An 18,338-nucleotide genomic window follows, 5' to 3' on the forward strand; every position below is an offset into this window, starting at 1 on the left:
TGATTTCCATTTGGGCAAGGTAGGTTTTTTTTTTCTTCCAAATAATATAGTCTGTTTTTTTCTTCATCATCGTCATCATCATCATCATCATCATCATCATCATTATCATATTATTATTATTTATAGCATTTGTAATGGTTTCTATTGGTTTCTTTGTTGTATTCAAATCCTGTGAGACAAATTTACCACTAATCGTTCGCTATCACGTTCCGTGCCACAGTTGAGTCTAAATTATGTTTAGTGATTTGTATTGATCATCATTATCACGTGACACTTCAAGAAGCCCAAGTACTCATCCTAGGTGGTCACTCCACTACGTGCAGACGACCAACCCAACTTAAGCGGGTGATTTTATTGCTAATCAGTATTCACAGTCTACACACTAAACCAGTTGCCATCCAACTGTGTGTGTGTATTCTCTGGCGATTTGATTGTATTAGGGTGTGGGATTACATTTCCAGCCAGCACTTTGCTTGCTGATATAACTCTCAGAAGATCGTCAGCGCATACGATGTTTGTTCTTTTTTTGATGGTTCCACCACTTTTCTCTTTTTTGTGAGAAATTGGTTTTATTCTAAGAAAAGCAACCTCTCCGATGTAACTCAGTTTTTGTGATATGTGTGTCATGATATGAAGATAGTTTTAATCCTGATTTTGAATCAACCTTTAATAATCTTTTATTACTGACGAAGATCATAATGGTTGAATGAAATAACAACAAAGACCACACACGGATTACGATGTGGACATTTCATATACAATAAAAACAACGAAAAAGATATGGAATGTTTATTACAGACTTCTTTTCAATAGTAAGATTATTTTAAAATAGCGATTTTATACATCACACGTCACAGATAGTACGATGGTTAACTAGTACAGCATTAAAATCTATATAAAGTACACATCTGAACATTTTGCTTCTATGCATATAACTAATCGCTTCGCAAAAGACAGGAGTATTGTGTCTCGGTGCTGCCCTGCTTATCCAACTCGCACATACCAATCTCTTCGATGTTGTTTGAACAAAATCGTGGATTGCAGTTAAACTTTTCTCTCTTTCCACATTTCCCCCCGTATTGTCTTCTAGTCGAAAATGAACTTTAGAGTTAGGGTATAATCATCAACAGAGTCCACCTCCAAATAATGTCCTCAAGTTTTCTGGGGTCAAGGGTTCTTCCCCTCCACAGAAGACTTCCCTAAAAAAACAAAAGAAGAAACTGATTAGCGGTGATTGTACTTACATCAGTTTGTGTCTTGCAAAATGCTTCAATACACAAAGAGTTGGATCCATGAATCTCTTTCCACATCTATTTCCACATGCGTGGATGATTTCGCACCTTTCTAACCTTTAAAGGGTGTTCTACAGCTGAAAACGAATGAAACTACTTCCCTAAACACGCATTTCCGGGATACACCCTACAATACAGTCGAAGAGGTGTATAAACACAAAATTTCGCAGAAACTGGCAAAAGAACGATTTTTATAAGAAATGTATCAAAATGATTTCTTATTTTTATACAAACTTGTAATCGTTTTATACATAAAAATAGTATTTTATTCATTTCAATTTTAACGACTTCATTAAGGTATTGTAACTATCATGTTCTTATAAATGAATCGTTTGTTTTTATTTGTAAATGTTAAAGATCTAAAAAAAAAAAAAGCTTCAGTTTGTTCAACTCTCTGATGAAAACCATCAACTTTGAAATATTTATCCGGTCAATGAAATGTTAATTAAAAACACTACCTAAATCATAAAGCTATTTTGTTATAAAAGAACATAAACATTTATTATCCTTCCTTTTAATACTTCTTTCCTTCTATTTCAGTTAAATAATTTTAACTGTTTTGGGGGTTAAATGCCCCATTCATGATAAAATTAAAGTCTTAAGCGTGATCTTTATTTTCAAGCAATTTTTGACTTCAACCAAACAGGACCGTAGTCTCCTAATATTATTATTATTATTATTATTATTATTATTATTATTATTATTATTATTATTATTATTATTATTAAGAGATACCCCTAGGGAGTCAGGGACTCATTGAGGGAGATCAAAAGTCACTCACACCACTGTCATGCCTTCTCTTGAATTCATTCTACACTTCTTACATTCACCACCTCAAAAGCCAATCCATTCCAGTCATGCACCGCTCTATGAGAAGAAAAATGTAGCCCACTTACTCCCTTTCTTGACCACATTCATTTCAAACTTCCAAGGATGTCCTTCATCCTCTCTCCGCATCATAGAAAATGAAAAATTCCGCCTAGCGGAATGCCATATGACTATTTTACAAGATTGTAGGTAGTTTTCATTATACTGTATTACTCATCTTTCTTTCATTTGCTAGTGTCTGCAGTCCACACATTCTCATCTCTCAGAAAATTTGCATCCCACAATTCCGATATCATCTTTAACACTCTCCTTTGCATTGTATCTCTCTCTCTCTCTTTCCATATTTGCATCATTTTGAAAACCAGTTCTGTCCCCATAAGTTCAGATAAGACCGAATGAAGGTCTTATAAATAGGCATATGACTTCTTTACCCTTCCAAGGGTTTTCGTTTCAACATTACTGTTATCCTCTGAGGATACCTAGATGCAAAGCTCCCTAATACAACGAAGTCAAGGGTAAATCATTTCTATTGAACACCCCATTTGCTGAAATACCAGCGGCTTTTTTATTTTCCTCAAATGTTCACAATTTCCGGTCTTGTAATTCAGAATGTATTCGTTTCTGAGTCGGATATCCATAAGCTTAGGCGCTTCCGACGTCTAAGTATGATTACTGTTGCCAACTGGAGGCAGAACACTCACGTGTTTAGTTGCAAAATCCTTTGATATATAATTGAGTTCTTTCTATCACATGCTGCTTTGTTCCTGATACTCCAATCAATAGGTTTAAATAAATTCGACTTCTTCCTTTTCGTGAGATTTAATCAATGTTCGGATAATTAAAATTTCCCATGATAATTGCTCATTTCAAACTAATCAGGATAATTTGGCAACGCATTTCATCTTCGCCAGAAACTGATCGAGTAGGTGTGTAACAACGCCCCACTGTGTATTTTATCTTATTAGATTCCACCTCACTGCTACCTGGGTATTTGTTACTAATATGCACTTATTGCTTTCGACACTGACTGGATTCGAATCTTCTTATATCGTTAGCAGCGATCCTACTTGTCCTTCCTAAAAATACTGTACCTTTCACGCTCAACTAAGATTAGTAGATGCCCATGAAAGCCAGGTCTACTTTCGACAGCCACAACATCTTCACCAAGACAACCAACTGTATTTCTTTGTTCCTGATACTCCAATCGTTTGTGTACAGACATCAAGTTACATCCAGTCTTCTTTGTACACTCGGCTCTGCAACATTCACAGTTCAGTTGAACAACCTGACCAATGCTTGCTCTGAAACAATCCCAGATAAGAATTAGGGGTCAAAATAAAATAGTAAAATAAGAATTAAGTAGGGAAGCTTACCTGTAACCTGTCTCTAAATTAGTAATGCGAAAACTATGCACAAATATCTGAGGAAACGTCGGCCTGTGATAAGGTAAACGTCCACCATGCGAGTGCCCAGCAGGATGAGCAGAAGACCACACCACATCTGTCCTGAGTAGCCTTCCGAGATTGGGAGAACTCATCAGGAATTCGACGCTACTTCCTGGACTAAACACCACTTGACTGAATCAAAGAAACGTAGAATAGATATTAAATAGCTCTAACATTTTCATTTTTATATAAGTTAGTTTACAATTTAGAATGTAATTTTTCATCATATCTTTCTTAATAATATTAATTTTGACTTTTTTGTACGAAAATTAAAAAAACAATACTTTGAAATATCAAGCGATTCATATAAAGGCGCAAAGAAGATTCTGCCTGGGATATTTTCCATTAATTCACTTACTCCGTGGTTCCTTGCAGGAGCGGAGTTCTTCCTTTTGTTCCGGCCAGTCGTAGAAAAATCACTCCTGTTTCGTTAACTTGTCTGTGAGCTTCCTCGTTACCCGAGAGCAATGTACTCACATGATAGTGGTGACCTACGCAAACAAAAAAGCCCTCTTAAAAAAAAGATTACAAACTGGATTTTTATTTTAACAACAATTATAGCTTACAGAAATTTCACATGTACAGAGAAATATGATTGGAGTATTGTTTGCAAATTCTAAAATTAGAACAAAATCCTGCTCAAATAGTGATTTTTATTATAATTTTCTTGTGCGTCGGTTAAGCTAAAATTTTTCACACTGCAATGAGACATCTGCAGAGAGGAAGCTATTCTAATGATTTACATGTTCGATGAAAAACATTTTAGTGGCAAATTATGCCTTGAATAAATTGAATTCATCCACTTAAACATTTGTTTTTAAACATCGTAATTCTAAGTTGAATTCTCAGCCAATTCTCAGAGGCATTACACCGTCCCTGCTTTTTAGAGGTCCGAAGTGGCTTGAAAAAGTTTCACGTTTGGTATGCTGAGTAGGGTTTACGTATTATCAAATTATGGGGCCTTCCACGGGTTATCAACCTTCCTTTGTTGGTATTCACATAAGAAAAACAAAAGTCATAAAATTTGTTAAATATAGCTCATAAGCTTCACTTTTATTTAAAAAAAAATGTAATTTACATTGATACGAGTTACTTTGCTTTATAAACAAACAGGAGCTTATATTCCCATGCCATACTTGATGTAATTTCGTAATTTTCCATTGTAAAATAATCATTTCGATTATATTAGAAATTTTGCTATCTACATTGAAATAATAGTAACACTTTTAATTATTTAATAATATTAAATATAATATTATTCGCTATAATTAATGTGGTAATCATCAAAAAAAATCAGTTAACACCTATGTTGTTCCCGTATAGGGAGTAGGCTGGGCCGTATACCCTATCTAACTTTTGGAGACTGAGTGGGCAGTTCAATCTCCACTGGTAGCCAATCAGAGAGATAGCTGGCCCAAGGCTATCACTGATTCATCGGTACGCAGTGAAGAAAGCGGCAAGCTAGTGCCGCCATCTCGTGGTCTCTAACCTTAACACAATATTTTTAATGTCTGAAAATAGTGTGGGTTCTACGGTCGATTTTCTTGAGTTTACGGGACGAAAAACCCGAGTTTCCGGGAGAAAAACCCAGCTAGCCCGTGCCAGAGATCGACTAACTCGGGAACCGGCCGAAAAAAGGCTTAGAAAAAGTTCCTCTAGTCGGCGACTAGATTTGAGCCACCAAATCCTTTCTTCGTGCGGTCAAGCGCTGTAGAGTGCAAACGCCATTTCTACTGAGCTACGCAGGCCTTTAATGTGTTAATTAATGAGAAAATAATCACACAGTTGATCTTCTGTCATATGCTTCGCCTTCTCAATATAATACAAAACAGAATATGCAGAAGCGGTACTAAGTGATTTGAACAACTAAGTGAGGGTACCAGTTTGGATTTTCAAAGAAAGTAGAACAAAAGGAGGCAATCCTTGCCTCAAGACAAATCATAGAAAAAAGTTGGAAGGTCGGATTCGCTTTCGTGGATTTAAAGAAAACCTAGTAGACTGGAAAACTTGTTTAAAAGCACGAAAAGAGCAATTGCATTTGTCGATTGAGTTCTCTCATGAGTGTTTGAATGTTCAAAGCACGTGTGCTAGCTGTCTACAGAGCCAATTATTCTTTTAGGGCTAAAACGTCCTCGCCTACCTTCAAGTAGAGACGTTTGCAGATATTTTTTTATACACTGATCCCGCTGCTTAATTCCAACCACCCCGAATTACTTTCTTTCAAACTTACTTAAATCTATAATACACTTACGACAGTACGGTTCAGCATTTCCTGTTTCCAAAAACATTTTCACAGGTTCGGGTCTCGAAAACCTTCTCCACTCGTCGGCGCGAAATCCCAGTGGAGCACAGAGAGACATGTCAATGCCACATCCTGCAGAACACGTTCCGGAACTGAAATTGGCGTACGAATCGCATGCATAGCCATAAAAAGGGCAGTCCATGTTGATTGACTCTAGAAATAAGTCTGGAGCTCTTACACTGTTGCATCGTCGAAAGTGATCAACATCTATAAAAATAATAACATGAAACAACAGACAAGTATAGTTCAGATACAGTTTCACTGATTAATTTATAGCTAAATTCTAAGCTATATTTTAAATTTGCCACTCCCAATAAGCCGATTTTTGACTGTACTTATAATCTTGTTCAGTTAATAACACGATCAAATGTGCTTCATAGAAATAAACAAATCTTGCATAACAACGTATTCACGTGAAAAAAATATTCTATTTTATGAATAGAGGGCGTTACGCAATGAAAACTTTCACTTGTCTAATACATGCAGCGCGTGACAAATGATACCAGTTTACGTTCATTTTTATTAACATAACACGATGTAAAAGCCACCTGGAGTCGTCTGCTTTGGCATGTGAACTTACCTGCGTAACTCGCAGAATGTATACTGCAGCCTTGCCTTCTCCATCCTGGGGTTGGGTAGAAGTCTACGTGGCCGCATGGCTGAACCATTCCTGGAACTAAAAGGAAATATTATTACGCGTGAGTTACCGCCTTTGAAATTTATAACCGTGTCATTTATAACCTTGATATAGAGGACTAGCAATTAAAAAAAATCAATGTCGATAAATATATAGTGGGTGGAAGGCCTTGGTTTTTTTTAAAAACGTTTTTTGTCACGTGATTTCGTGTACTTGAGGCAGCGGCAGTTGTTGATCATTTAAATACTTATGGCCATAAACAAGCTAAGTTAAAGTGCATGGCTAAAAAAAAAAAATGCAGGAAGTATATAGAATTACGACCTTCGGACATAAAACTATGTGTCATGTGATCTGTTTTGTCTGTAATATCCAGTTTCTCATAGTCAGAGAAGGTGGTTTATGTGAATAAAAGCCACCTGTTCTGAGTATTGTACTGTCGTTTGATTATGTTCATTGTAAAAGGTTTATTGGTTTTTGAATGCTGAGGAGATCTTTTAAAACCTAACGAATAATGCAGCCTGTTAAAAATAAATAAAAGGATACATCAATAGAAATTATTACAAAAATCTCCAGAGCGGTAATGCAAACAAACTTTATTATTTATTTATTTATTTTTGAAAAAAAATGTACCAAGTACAATCTACTCTATTTTGGGGAGATAAATTCTCGCGTGAGGAAATTGCTATAATGGGTACGTCTATCCTCTCTTGATATGTCATGCTGCATTATAAAAATCAATTCAATTATGACCTATTTATAGAAAAATATATAAATAGATGAAGACCTGGTGATGAGTGACTTCCATCTGTATGAATCACGTCCACAAATTGAGCATCTAAAGGATCCAATCGCACTCTAGAATCTGTGTTTTCAAAATATGGTCCTGCGGGATCTAGACCTAGATAGATTATAAGAAAACTATCTGATTATACTTTCTTTAGTAGTTATGAAATTAATACAAAATCATATCTTAAATGTATGCGCAAAATTTCAATTTGTCTTAAAAACATAGACGTACCTAGCTCATAAACAGATATATTTTAGCTATTACATAAATGATAATTGCTTTTAGTTGCGAAGGCATCAATGCTGTACTTTATCGGTCTAAGGAATTAATTTAGGCCTAAATTCTAGACATGCGGAAATTATAAATATGTCCATAGCAGAAAACAAATTGCATATATCACATTAACTGAAACATTCCAGGGTTTAGTACATCCATGCAACTCTATTGAGAAATGATAACTAAAACAAAAAATATAAAGAAAAAATCCTGTAAAGTGATTTAATTCTTAGTTAAAACATTATTCAGTTACCTGTTATTCTAGCCAGGCGGGGGTGTTGTTGTCCTGCGTAACCAGCTGCATGTGCACCGAGATTGTGACCAATGATATGAATGTCGCTGGATGATACTCTGTATCTCCTCTATTATGAAAGAAAGATGTACGTTCACTATTTTTAGATAAACTTTATAGATAAAATTCATAAGATTGTATCCAAATTACAAGAATAGCAATAGCATAGCAAATTTAAAAAAAAAAGTTTTTCTGAGCAATTTTAAAAGTCATTTTTTACGCAGTATTTAATCTATGTTTCCTTTGAAATATTAAGTACTTCGCATAAGTGCAGGTTGCGTCCGCGTGTTACCAGTCCGCATGCTTAAATTGGAATTTAAAACCGCATGTTATTACACCTTGGATGTCCGTTTGTCCAACGTACATCCTCAAGAATACTACTCAAGAATTCAGTCACGATCCCAGGGTCATCTGAGATACACCGCATTCTAAAATGTTTTGTTACGTTCCTTTCTAACGTGGTAAATAATGTGAGTTGGAAGTATATAAAGAAGTAACGGCATAACACAGCAGGTAAAAAAACATCGGAGATGATAATAACAGCCATATAGGCAGAAAAATTCACCGAGAAGAACCTGCCGTTACCATAGTTACTTACCTGAAGATAATCTATGAAATCTGCCACAACGACACCAACTGCTCTGGTGTTGGCTACAGCTTGAGCATATTGAGGTGAGGCACCAGCTCGCCAGTCAACAGAAATAACATTCAGATCTTGGGCAGTCAGCAGTTCCCTCACCAACTCCTGTAGGAACGAAATGGAATCATGAAATTGGTATTACAATGGAGCGTAACTAATAAGTCTAACTCTCTCTCTCTCTCTCTCTTACACACTTGTTTATTATGTTTATAATTTGAAAGGCTACAAATGGGCACAAATGCAGGAAAAATTTATCAACAGTTTCCTGCGTGTTCATAACTTCTATCTTTTAATTCGTCCACTAAATTTTGTCTTTCCATTCTTTAATTTCCTCCTTTCGTGACACGGCATCTGACGACACTGCAGTCACCTTGCTACATTATCTATTTCCTCTTAAGCATATCATCTCCGTCCATGTTAGAAATCCCTTTTCAAAAATCTCTTGATTATCTGCTATTAGTTCCAGCAAAACGTCATACGATGGTTAACTTCCTGGAAAGGGAAATTTTTCCCCAATTACTTTCTCGTTTAGATATCTTTGTGATTCTAAATTACCTTCATTCTCGTTCGTAGTTAATGCATAAATAATCTGCGCGTTTTCATTCTTCTCCTGTTCTACTAATCCCCACCAATGTCATTTACTTCTGAATCTTTATGGACTCGATTTTTTTTTTCAGTGAAATTGAACATTAGCTAACAAGTGAATAACATCTAAGCAGTTATTTAAAAAAATAATATTTAAGATATATATATATATATATAAGATATTAAAAAATTAATGCACTCATTAATTTTTTTAAATGAAGTTTAAAACTTAAGTCTTAAGTGAGTCTAAAAATAACGTTTTAGACTCACCTTAATCCAATCTTGAAGGCCGTTTTCTGTGAAACCGTGGATTATGATCTTGATAGGATTCAAAGGTTCGAAATGGGATTGGGCAAAGCTTGCATTGCTTCCAGGTCTAACGCGTTGAAACACATCAGGATTCCTTCGGGTAACGAGCAGAAATTGAATGTCCAGTAAGTCTGGGTGGGATGGAAACAAACTCACTGGTCGAAGCGCAGAGAAAAAAGGCTCTCCAATAGTAAAACATCCCCAGTTGTCAAAACATCGAGTCAAGAGACCATCTTTTTCTGAAATAAATTAATAAACGTATATATTTATGCAAGCAATAAATTCAAACACCGAAAGTTCTAGTACTTATTTCCCGATTTTAAAATGGAAAACGATTCAAGGGTGAGCTACTTTGGGCCAAGATGACGGCATGGATCCTTTGCGACACATTTCAAATGATATTCGTGAAAGCAACTGGAAATTGATGCTCTTCCTCCACACAGCAGTATTGCCATCGCAACAGTAAAGCCAAAACGAATTATCCCCCCCCCCCACCGCCACCAGAATGGGAATTCCACTAATTAGATGAGATTAAGATTAGGACAGACAAGATCCAGTAAAGTTCCGGGATTTAATTTTCTTCCAAATAGATGCGTTTTGAGAAACAGCTTTATTGTACCGAAACATGATGGACCCTCTGTAATGAAATACATAGGGTCCATCATGTAGACAATACCTCGAAATGGTCCAAAATATAATTTAGGAACAGGTCATTGAGGTTATTCTATGTTATTGGTCATAACTACTGTCCTACTGCTGTTTTGAATTTCGGTGTGACAATGAAGCACTCGTGAAACCAGCGTGCAATGGGCTCATTAGATTCTTTTCAATGTCACAGTCCGAAAAAGATGGGAAACAACTTAGTCATCAGTGACTTGGTAACTTTATTGACTGGACTGTGGCTTTCCATTGGTTGGATTGTACCTTGGTTTTCGAGGTGGAGCTGCAGGTGAATGGTATGCAACAAATGACTGTAACTCCTATTAGAGGTAAATAATAGACCCTCTAAAAATCCAATTAGCATATAAAGATACTGAGTTTTCTAGATTTCAACTGTGGGAACATTGTCACATTTCTTCACTATTAAGATTTTTGCTTTAAGTACAAATATAATAAAATTATATTAATCTATATTTTGATTCCACTCAATTACAACAGTGATATATTTGAAATAAATCATACGTCCGGATAATATTTCAAATAACATTTTCTTGTTTTTCCTTTACTTTGTACTGGCAGTCTTCAACCATCGAAAGTTAACTGTAACAATAAAGAACATTATTAAAATTAGCGTCATTTATATTAAAGTGTCGGATGTTTCCTGACACAGAAAAATTAGCCCTAATTGTTTTTCCGATAACCTGATGGTAATTTAATTAAAACGCGCTGATTACGCTGAGGTAATCAGTGCCTTTTAATACTGCATTGATCATTAACACCAAATGATGTCTTATGCAGCGCAAACATAACACAGGTGTTGAATTTCATCGAACACTGAAACGACCGTTAAAGCTTCTCACTATTTACGTATTTTCATGACATTCCAACTAAAAGAAATGCGAATTTCCACCCGATTAATACCTGTTATGGATTAATGGTAGGAAAAGTCTAAAGACCTAACATGAGACATTTCCAAGTTACCTCCGGTCTACATTAAGCAAAGAAGTGATTTCACATCGATCGATAAAAATCATTTATCTCAAGATAACCGTGTAAATGTGTGACATATGATCAAAGGCTGCAAGCTGAAGGACACAGATGTCCACGCACAACTGCATTTAAAGAGAAAGCAAAGTGTCTTTTAGACACACCCTGCCCTATTGTTTGTACTTCTAGGCTAATACGAGTCGAGTATTCTAGATTGTTCTTACTTTAATATAACCAACAGTCAAAGTATCATTGATGTCTTCAAAAGTCTTTCAATATCCCACGTTCCAAAGATATCATTTCGGATAAATCGAAATATCTGTGCAGGACAGACACATTTCTCCACGTTACGTTGGTCAAGCCATTGGCATGATGACCTGCAGTGTTGAAAAAGACTTATATTCCCCCAAACTACCACAATTTAGGAAGTGTTGCACTATTCAGAAATGCTTCATTATCTGTTGGCGTTTCAGGAACTGAAACTACAACCAAATGTCCATCTCCCTACCAGAAACAACAGCCATAGACCGTTATACCTCTTCCACCAAACTTCACGACCAGGACGAATGCGTTTAATGCACATATTCCCCCAGACGTTCATTACCTTTTACACTATCATCCTATACGAAAAGTATGTAGTTCCTGTCAACTATAAACAAAGAGCTACAGGTGCTGTAGACATTAATAGAAGACACTTGAGAAATGGAATAAAGATTCCAGTTTTACTCTGATGGTTTCAACAGAATGGAAAGAGAACAGCATGAGTCAAGGCTGCATTGTGCTTGGTTGCAAGTCGGCAGGAAACAAACATTACGCCACCAGTATCCACCACATGTTAGTGGAGAATACTGGCTGTGCAGTGTTTGTTCTCGTGGCCCATTTATAACAATTCTGCATGCCACAACCTACTTAAATAGTTATCGACCATATCCTTCATGATCGCAGTTTATCCATCGGATAACATTTATTTTCAAAGCGATAATGCTATTTCACAAGATACAGAGATCGTTCACGAATCTTTCCAAAAGAATTAGAATTATTAGTAATAAATTAGAAGAATTTAACCAGGAATCATACATACAGAGTGTCCCATAAGTTCCCAGTTATTGGGAGTGAACAAAATTGTTTTTGTGAAAAGAAACATTTGTTGCTGTGATGCTTACTTTGGTGGTGTGATGATTACTCACCATGAAGGATGCGGAATTTTCGCTATGCCTGTGATTCTGGCAGCTTCCCGTGCACTGCTTACATCGCTTGTTGATTGCGCCGCTAAATTTGCGATACCACAACGTTGGTACGGACTTTGGATAACACTGGTGTGCATGTTCGTAAGCGATCTGACAAATGTCCAGTTTTCTCGAAACGTCGTATTAGAGACTGTACTCTGGCAGGAGTGAGAGGACCTCGACTTTTTTTCATTCTTTTCTGTGTTGGAAACTTTCGTGAAACTTCGGATACCGATCCCCCACTTACGTAAGACAACTTCACTAACAATATCTTATCTACCAAAGTAAGCATCACAGCAATAAATGTTTCTTTTCACAAACACAATTCTGTTCACCTCTACAATGACTGGGAATTTGCACACATTCATTACGAGCTGCCAGCAGTACACCCTACGATTTATAGACCTCTCATTTGTACGTATTTGCCAACGAGGCATGTGGTACGCCCTCTGTCGGTAAAAATTTGAACTTTTTTTCTCTCCACCCCCTCCTTGCGATACACTTTCGTGCAAAACCGCACTCTAATATACTCGTTTTTCTGATTTTTATGAATTATTGAAATATTTAGGAACTTATGGGACACTCTGTATGTATGATTGATAGGAATAATGTGGAAGGAATTCTTTGTGATAAGATCCGGTCATACTGCAATCCGAATTAAGTGTCACACGTAATCAAATCAGCTTGGTCCTTATTTTATTTGGATTTACAGCTGAAACAGCTCGGTCTATGAAGCCAGTGTATTATATCTTAAATTGCGTGTGTTCTAATGACAGATTTGCCTGCATTGGGCATCAAACACCCGAGTTTCCGGCAAGAGGAAAAACTCTTCCACCTCCATATGAGACCGGCTAACTCACCTTCAGCTGAAAAGCCCTTGTAACGGTTCTTCGCGTTCTAAATGGGATACGAACCCATGGGATTCCAACCGGAAGACTTACACACACACACACACACACACACACACACACACACACACACACACACACACACACATTCTAAAGAGGCCACAGAAATTCATCTTGCTGATTGGCAGAATGATTAACGTTACCGCGCTCCAACAGGCGGTGGGTTCGAATCCGGTAGTGTGAATGGATGTTTGTGACTATCTTTAGGCGGGGGATGACATTTATTGCTCGGTGTGATACATCCGCTCCGCTTATTGAACTCCTGAAATGGACTGGAAAAGTTCCATGCTTGGTCTATGGTGTGAGATTTTCTGATTTATGTAAAATTTAAATAAAAAATACAAAAAAAATAATAATCAAAATTAAACAACCTATCCCATTCATAGTACTGATGTATTATAAGCGAAAACCGTTTGGGAGTCACTTAACACATCAATTAAGGCTGAAGTAACTAAGTCTGTTGCGCCAGTTCAATCGGTTGAATTCATTTATCCCCTCGATGAATAGCTCCCACATTAAACCTCCTAATTGAACATCTTTAAAAAAATTCTTAAAAGTCCCCTTGCATTCTGAATGGGATTCGAACCAAGATAACCGACCTATCGCATTAATTAGGAACAGCAGTAGGTCTTTGGCAGGAGTTGCCTTAGTATTATACGACTTAAAAGACAGTACCCGAAGAGTCCGTATGTACCTTGCGAACAAGAATATCACAGGCTGGGCAATACTGTTTCCAATTTTGGGGTTACATTAGGAACCATTTCTTTCACACACACACGCACACACACATCACATCACATAGATCTTTACTGAAATTAAAAAATGCAACTTCATATCAAACGAGATTAAATCTTACCTGCATCAATCTGTTGACGCTCCAGGGTTCGGTCTTGCTCTCTTTCTAGTTGTCCCCTAACTAGTGCAAACACCACCGCGGATAACACCAAAAGTAATAACGAAGGCCTTCTTCCTCTGGTCATCTTGTTACCTTCCGAAGTGAAGAGACGGCGTTATCCACTAACTGTCGACAGTCACCTTGTAAACACGGACCGAGTCGTACACATCGCTATATGTGTCGTCGGGGGTGATTGCATACTGTGTCCAATTAGACCCGTTGTCGTATATTCTCACAAGATCCAAGGACGTCAGAGGGGGGGAGGTTGTATGAGGAGCGAGCATTTCCCCTGGGCGGTGCCCTAGTGCGCCTCCTATCGTGACGGCTGTAGAATAAGTGAAAGTAAGTACCAGTTTCTTGAGGTTCCGTAATATCCGCCGTCGGGGTAATGTCCCATCCATTCAGTTAACACCGTTTCCCTCTGCCCGTTTTTAGTTTTAGTTTGTTGTTTTTACCTTGAAGATGAGAGACAAATAAGTCATGCGCTCGTCTTATAAAAGACCATTGTCTCATTCCACTTTCCTCTTTTTTTCCTGCTATTTAGCAATTCTTGTGCAGTTTCTTCATAACCGAAACTTCTGTGTGTGTGTGTGTAGATACGTATAATTTGTTTATTCCAATTACACGACATCTCCAGGACGTGCTGCAGAAAGGACAAGTCAAGTGTGGAACGAAATATTTGTGAGCTGTTGTCCAGATTAATTAACTGAAGATTAGCCTTAAAAAAAAAAAAAAACTTTCGAAACGCAGTCCACCCCCCCCTCCCTTCAAAACTAGCAAACTGGGAAATCACAATCATTTAATGTATAGCCTTTAATCCTTATAGCCTTTAATGTGCATTATCGACGTGCATTATTATTCGATCAAGATATAGTAGTAGCCACCCCCCACCACCACCACTACCAGAAAAAAAAAAAAGACGGAAAGTATTTTTTAGAAAGTGGGTAACAATCCCTATACACAATCATTTGAGTTGAATCGAAAACCTAAACAGCCATAAACTATTCTGTAGGAAGGCCGATCTTCTTTGTTAAAGTTGAGCTATTGACAAATGCAAAGTAATGTAAAGCCTGTTGTACTATAGAAGGATATGATTGAATCAAGGGAAACTGCCACAGTAATTTAACTGTGAGTGAATTATTATTATTTATAGTCGAATCAAATGTATAAGGAAGGGACAAATAGAAGCCCGAAAGTAGATCGGTTGGTTGTTTTAGATTTACGGCCAAAGCTACAAAGGTCAGCGTATTAGGTCTGTCAATTGAATGTGTTCAGGTGGCCGGTTTGCCTGTTAGGCGGGGTGTGAGCCCAGCTAACCTACCTTCAGCTGAAAAATCCGATAAAGGATTTTCACATGCTGCAAAGAATACGAATCCAGGTCTAAATACACTTTAAAAAATCATTAAATAATTTGTATTAAGTTGCTTGTTAATTATGTTACTAACTGTAAGTAATTTAAATAATTAACAATTGAAATGAACAATTTCAATTCCTCTAGCAAAATTTCACGGTTTAAAGTCGTGTAAAAAATCAGGAAAAAAAATCTTAAACTTTCTGACCTTTCTCTTATCTCAGATGGAGTAGGTCCCCTGGGGGAAAGGGATTTTTGTCGGCCTCGTAAGCTCAGGGAATAGATGGCTTCTAACAGACAAGCGGAGGACTTGAATCACCCTATGACATGGATGTTTGGGAATAACTATATTAGATCGTAGGCGAACTTCATTGCCTAACAACTACCAATCTGCTTACTGGAGGCCAGAAGTGTATTGAGAAAGTAGCAGGCTCAGTCTCTAGAGTAGGATGTTTGAGCCATCGGCCAGTTGGATGATGCTAGTGTGTGAGAATGGACGAAATAGGTTTACGGTGTTTTGTGTGTGGAACTATCATAAAGAAACAAGATTCTGGTAATCCATTTGATTTCCTTCGTGGGTGCACTTTTTGTGCGATATACAAAGTGAAGGTAACGAGAATAAGACAGTTATCTGCCGCCATCTTTTGTTCCTAACTTGAACTAGTATCATACATGTGTATGTCATTGGAATCGATCTCAATCTCCACAAATATTATTTCAGACTGAAAACGAAATAAGAGATACGTCACAACTAAGTCTGCGAAGTCAATGTAATCATGTTTGTTTTCATGAATGACAGCAAAAACTTGCTAATTACTGTGCGCACGGAGAAGTTGCCATGGACACGAAGCACAGTATACCGCTTGTCAACCCCCCCCCCCCACAAAAAAAGCCTTATAAAGAGACTAACGTCTTTTTTTAGGTCGTGAATTTAAGTTTTTCACCAGTATCTGCTAGAGCAAACTATAAATCCTCGCAATGAGAAAAGAAAGAACGAAAAAAACAGCTCTCCTGTTAATACCTGTGACATACTTCCTTTAGTTGCTCTGTTCATTAATTGCATTATAAATATCCCACCCATCGCTCTTCTTAGATTTCAAGGTTAATTCCTTACAACGTTTCTCCCGGAAAACGAACCAAGGTCGATAAGAGTCAAGGCGAGTGAAGTCTGACGATGTAAATCGTGAGATCAGCTTGGAATAGCTTCAAAGAAAAACACCAGGATACGCAAAAGACACGCTTGTTACGCAGTTGCTTTAAGTTTCTGTGTTTGTCGGTTAGATACAGAGGAACAGTGATAATCAGATTCGACTTTTTTCAATTCCTCAGACTGGCATTACGATTCATCTACGCTTGTGAGGTCACTCTGTATTAGTTGAGAGATGAAAATCCCGAGTTTCCAAAAAAAAAAAAACAAAAAAACTTCGCTCTCAGTATCATATCGGTTAATTCATTTTGATTAGAAAGTAGATAAAGATTCCTCACTCGTAGGCTGGTTTCGAATTCATATCTTTCAAACCGAAAGACTAATGTTGTATGACCCTCGCGATACCAATACGGAAGTACTGAACAAAGGCGTAAATCTAGAAGGATGAGCCGTGTGTTTGTGAATTGCTTGTATTCTGAATGTTGCGTTCTCTGTTTTTAAGGTGAAAAAGTATTTCAATTTGAAAATTTTACTCTTTCTCTCTCTCATGTATATATGTTCATTGGGCATCTACTTTCTTTCTCATGTATATATGTTCTTTCTCATGTATATATGTTCATTGGGCATCTACAGATGCCGTATGGTCACTCCGATGCTCGGTGATGTTCCACACCAGGCCTCGCCATGTGGTCCTGTTGTTTGCTTTTCTGGCAGTCTCAACTTTCTGAAGATCAGTCACTCCACACACACACGCCATCCATCCATCTCATTGATGGTCTACCCCTGCCTCTTTTTCCAGGAACTTTACCTTCTATTACTGTTCTGAGAAGTCCTCCTTCCATCCTTTCTATGTGTCCAAAACATTTTAACTTTCTTCTGTCTATCCTTAAGGAGCCTTAAAGTTCTACTGATCTTTTCTAACACCCATTCAATTTTGTACGCCTTTCAGTATATGATATCCTCAACAGCCTTCTGTAACATCACATCTCAGAAACAGATATCCTTTTCTTATCTGACTTCTTTAGGTTCCAAGTCTCACATCCATAAGTCGTTGTTGGAAAAACAACTGCATCCAAAATTCTCAACTTTGTTTCCATGGAGATAAATCCATCCTTCCAGATTTTAGACAGGTCTCTGACTGTTGTTTTAGCCATTCCTAACCTTTTTCTGAGCTTCTAAAAAGCAATTCTTTACATTAATAATGAATCTCAGGTACTCAAACTTGCTGACTTCCCCAATTCTTTTTCCATTAAGGTATACTTTTTTCTCAAGAGCTTCTCTGTTTGTATTTCCTTTGAGAACCATAATCGTTGTCTTGCTTGGATTGAGTTGAAGTCCTCTGTTATTACTGATCTTGTTAACATTGTCAAGAATTAGTCCTAGTTCTTCGAAGTCAATATAAAGGAGTACTGTATCATCAGCATACTTCAGATTACTGATCAATCTACCTCCTATCGTAATTCCTGTCCTGAGCTCATCCAATGATTCACGCATGATGTCCTCCGCAAACATATATACTAAACAAGTGAGGAGAAAGTAAACATCCTTGCCTAACTCCTTTTCCAACTTGAAGCCAGTCAGTCAATCCAACACCTGTTCTTACCGTAGCTTCTTGCTCCTTATACAAGTTGGTTACCAACCTTTTAAGGTTCTTGTCACGACCAGAGGGGACAAGAGCTAGACAGCAGAACTTTTGAGCATTGATAGATAGGCCTCTAACATTGAAGAAGCCAACTGCCTGGTCGAGTAGTTCTTGCAAGCCCACCTTAGT

At 37.3% G+C, this 18,338-nt stretch overlaps 1 protein-coding gene across 1 annotated transcript; it reads right to left on the reverse strand.

Annotated features, from left to right (window-relative positions):
• Positions 1-874: 874 nt before the first annotated feature.
• LOC150095541 (inactive pancreatic lipase-related protein 1-like) lies at positions 875-14,154 on the reverse strand. Its single transcript, XM_090410706.1, has 10 exons — positions 14,031-14,154; positions 9,355-9,632; positions 8,458-8,604; positions 7,821-7,929; positions 7,304-7,402; positions 6,448-6,543; positions 5,817-6,074; positions 3,924-4,056; positions 3,494-3,697; positions 875-1,199 (listed from the first exon to the last, which is right to left on the reverse strand). Exons 1-10 carry the CDS (start codon positions 14,152-14,154, stop codon positions 1,124-1,126), a joined length of 1,524 nt encoding a protein of 507 aa, XP_090266832.1. The 3' UTR covers positions 875-1,123.
• Positions 14,155-18,338: the final 4,184 nt, after the last annotated feature.

The sequence above is a fragment of the Typopeltis vanoorti genome, chromosome 20 (assembly GCF_054136105.1).
Source record: "Typopeltis vanoorti isolate ZY-2024b chromosome 20, IOZ_Tvanoo_1.0, whole genome shotgun sequence".
Lineage (NCBI taxonomy): Eukaryota > Metazoa > Arthropoda > Arachnida > Uropygi > Thelyphonidae > Typopeltis > Typopeltis vanoorti.